The sequence below is a fragment of the Halyomorpha halys genome, unplaced genomic scaffold (genome assembly GCF_000696795.3).
Source record: "Halyomorpha halys isolate HHAL.00 unplaced genomic scaffold, Hhal_1.1 Scaffold116.1, whole genome shotgun sequence".
Lineage (NCBI taxonomy): Eukaryota > Metazoa > Arthropoda > Insecta > Hemiptera > Pentatomidae > Halyomorpha > Halyomorpha halys.
In genome coordinates, this window is record NW_027105704.1 from 844,055 (window position 1) to 847,741 (window position 3,687).

At 31.1% G+C, this 3,687-nt stretch overlaps 1 protein-coding gene across 1 annotated transcript in view; it reads right to left on the bottom strand.

Moving 5' to 3' along the window:
* The window catches only part of LOC106677990 (uncharacterized), a 20,963-nt gene that overhangs the window by 9,280 nt on the left and 7,996 nt on the right, over positions 1-3,687 (bottom strand). Inside the window, exon 4 of the mRNA XM_014416245.2 lies at positions 2,077-2,328. Coding sequence (XP_014271731.1) covers positions 2,077-2,328 — 252 coding nt within the window. The remainder of the gene's footprint in view (positions 1-2,076; positions 2,329-3,687) is intronic.

A 3,687-nucleotide genomic window follows, 5' to 3' on the forward strand; every position in this document is an offset into this window, starting at 1 on the left:
AAGCCACCCATCCACATGCTCGCGTATGTCTGAGTTCGCCATGGCTTGGCCAACATGTAGAGGCCCCTTAATGGGTAGAAGAGGCTAAAGGGACAAAAACCATTATACAGGTAGTACATACACAACACTTGTAGCCCCTTGTAACATATTGTTCCTGGGCGTGGCTAATAATACCCAATGGGAAATAAGATATGAGCTAATGAGAAATAAGATTCGGAAAAGGTAAGAGTAACTGGTCAGGAAGGAAGCGTGTACAGAACACAGAAGAAGGGAGGCCGAAGAGAGAAGAGTCAAATAACATTATGTTTCCAATTTATAACGTTTTTATCTGTTACAACTGTTGGGGCTACAGCCTCATTGTCCTATGGACACCATTACACTATTCCCAGAATAAGCTGGTTTCTTCGGATAGTTAATTAGGGTATTAACTATTGTGTTTGGTAGAGGGTGAAAACAGATAAATGGTAAATTGAAATAAAGGATTTACTGTTTTACTATAACAAGGTAAGATAAGCACTGTTGTATTTATGAATAGTCAATAAATGTTTCATAACACTGCTTGATATATTAGGTGAAATAGACACTATGTTTTCTGATAGACACAAAACTGTTAAGGTGAAAGGATGTAAAATAACAGCTGATCCACTAGGTAAGAAAAACAAAACAATAAACTAGGTAAGATCATCACACTGTTATCTCTAATCCAAAGAGGTTATACTGCAGTAGTTAGGAATTACCTCTGCTAGCAACAGCTCATTCAAAGGTTACACTGTTGAAATAAGGTGAGTTTGGAATTTATATAGAATTGGGGTAATGGAGTAAAAGTGGCCTGAACAATAATTATTGGCTGAATCTAATTTTTAAACAATACATTATTTATTTATAATACTTCACTATTTGGAAAATATTTTAGCTAATGTGCTGTACAGTATATTATAGTGTTGTATTTTAAAAATTAGGTACCTAACACCTTAGTCTTGAAATTTAACTACATATGTATTAACGAGTTTCATTCCTAGCGAATATTTTATTCTTCTTCGGGTATTATCAAGGTTATGAGTTGAGGCCATATTGTACAAATTTGTTCGGATGTCCATATGCAATGTTGCATATCCTTCTATCAATTGATTTATTTTTTATATTTGTATATGTTGCCAGAGAACATGCTATAATGTTCCTTGGAAATACATTCAATAATAATTGTTTGCAATATATCAATTGTATATGTATATAACAACCATCGTTCAAGTTTAAACTATGAAAAATTTATCTGAAAAAAGTGAAACTGAAGGTTTTCAGACAGAGGGATGGGCTTCTATTGTTGTGGTATAAAAACAGTAATTACAGACTTTTCTGAAACAATCCTTGTGTCAAAGCCGCTCTTTTATCTTCATTTTTTTTATTTTACAATTAATTAGATTTAATATTAAAACTATTTTTCAAGTTGATTATTGTAAATTTAAATTTAATAGAAAAATAAGAATTATTTTTATTGTTTAAAGTAAAAGCAGTCAAAAATATCAATTCCAACAACAAGTTAAGAGAATCGAGTTGGATTCTGATTCGTTTTGTACAATTACTTGTATGTTAACTTGTTTGTTTTATGCATGTTAACTCGTACATCAGTAGGCCTATAACTTTGGCTCTGAATGGAAATTTATTTTCGTTTTGTACAACTAACTCCTATTGATATATACTTTATCCTATCTTATACTCTTTGTTACATTATTTTAGTTGTTTATATCCCTGATGAAACTGGTAAAAACAAAAAGCCATTGAAAAATAATTCAATAATAATAATAGTTTTGCAGGACTCAATCTGAATTAATTAATATAAATATATTTTTGCATCCCAGTCGACGACATTATACATAGCAATATGTAAGCCGTGAATCGTTTAATCCTTCTTAACGGAAACCTCTATATAACAGACAAAATCAGACAAGTGGGTGGCCGTTATATAGAAATTTCACTGCTTTAAATGATTGATGACACTGTGATTATCGTTCTATACCTAGTGTTCACCTCTCTGCTTATATATGAACAAATTTACATTACAATATGAGTAATAAATACCTCGGACAAATCTAGGCTAGGCTTTGCTTGGGAGAATATGGGTACTCTAGTCTGTGGAGAGGCCCCACCGACGACGGGAAGGATGGAGTTCGGCCGGGCGATGTATTCGGAATAAATAGCATTGGCCCTTAAGGTGTCTACTGACGTGACTCCGAGTAGCTTGCGGCCGTCGTAGCAATCCATCTCTTTGAGGACGTAGCCGGCCAAGGGAACCATCAGGTTGAGTGGGGACGCTGCCACCACCACCATCGCCTATAAAAAAAGAATTTTGTTTTATTGATTTCGTATCTTAGTTTCAAAATGTTTATAGCTATGAGAGTAAAGTACCCCACTTTTCGATAAAAAAAAAAAATGTTTAATTTGTCTATCGTAAAATCATTTACTTAAAAACACAAAGAGCTATACATAATACTGCGAAAGTTGGACGACTAAGTAATAGAGGAGTATTGTAAAACAAATGGGACAACTTGTCCTGGGTCCCAAGACTCAAGGTTATCTAGGTTTAATTTTTTTCATGATAATTCAAGAAATATTTCAGAGAATTCAAAATGTATTAGGAATAACAATAGTCATGTAATAATAATAAGAAAATACATAAACTTGGAGATTTCAGGACAATCATTTCACATAAAAATATATAACTATTATTGGTAATAGTATATAATTATATAACTAATTATATTACCTAATATATAACTAGGATATTTGTTTACTATCCTCATAATTCCCATAATAATATAGATGAGAATAGTAAATAAATATCCTCTGTATGCCAGAATTTCTAGTATATTCCTGAAGCTCCCTACGACTAAAGAGTGCACATATTTATTAATACAAAAGCTTTTCTTCTTACTCCAATACCCGACAAGAAAAAATACGAGACTTCGACAAGTCAACACTAAAAAGATACATTCACAACAAACACATGCTGATAATTAATACGTTAACATTTTTCCTGCATCCTACAAAATTTGCTTATTGTATATATATATATATTTTTTTTTTTAACCAAGTGTCTTAGTTTATTAATTAAATGTATTCATAATTTTTGTTTATTTAATATATTGACTTTTTAATTACATTTTAGTAATCCACTTTTTTTTTGTGTACATTTTTTTTTTTTATTTTCCTACTGTTTAAAACTTCAAATATGTAAAATATAAAATATTACAAATAAAAGGAATTTGTAATTTAACATATATCATGTATGAATTATTACCTCGTGGCAATATGTTTATAGTTTAAAAACGACTACATTTTTAAATTTTAATTGAAGGGAAATGTTTGAAAAATAATTCAGTGTCTCTATTGCGACATTTGAACCAGCAAACCAGTTTAAAAGCCTTCGATTGTTTTCTGAATTTCCTTACCCTTTCTAAAACTATGATTTAGTTAAGTTAGTTATCAGCATAGTTTTTCCCATTTTGAACTATTGAACACGGAAGAGAACCCTTGATCTTCAGTATTTCTACCTTAGTGATTGCATTGTCATTTGAGTATGAAACTGTCCAGTTTAAAATTCATTTCAGACTTCAAATAAAACGATATTTTGGGTCAGTTATTCTTTCATACATATATGGGTGTATGAGTCAAATACACACTTTATATATA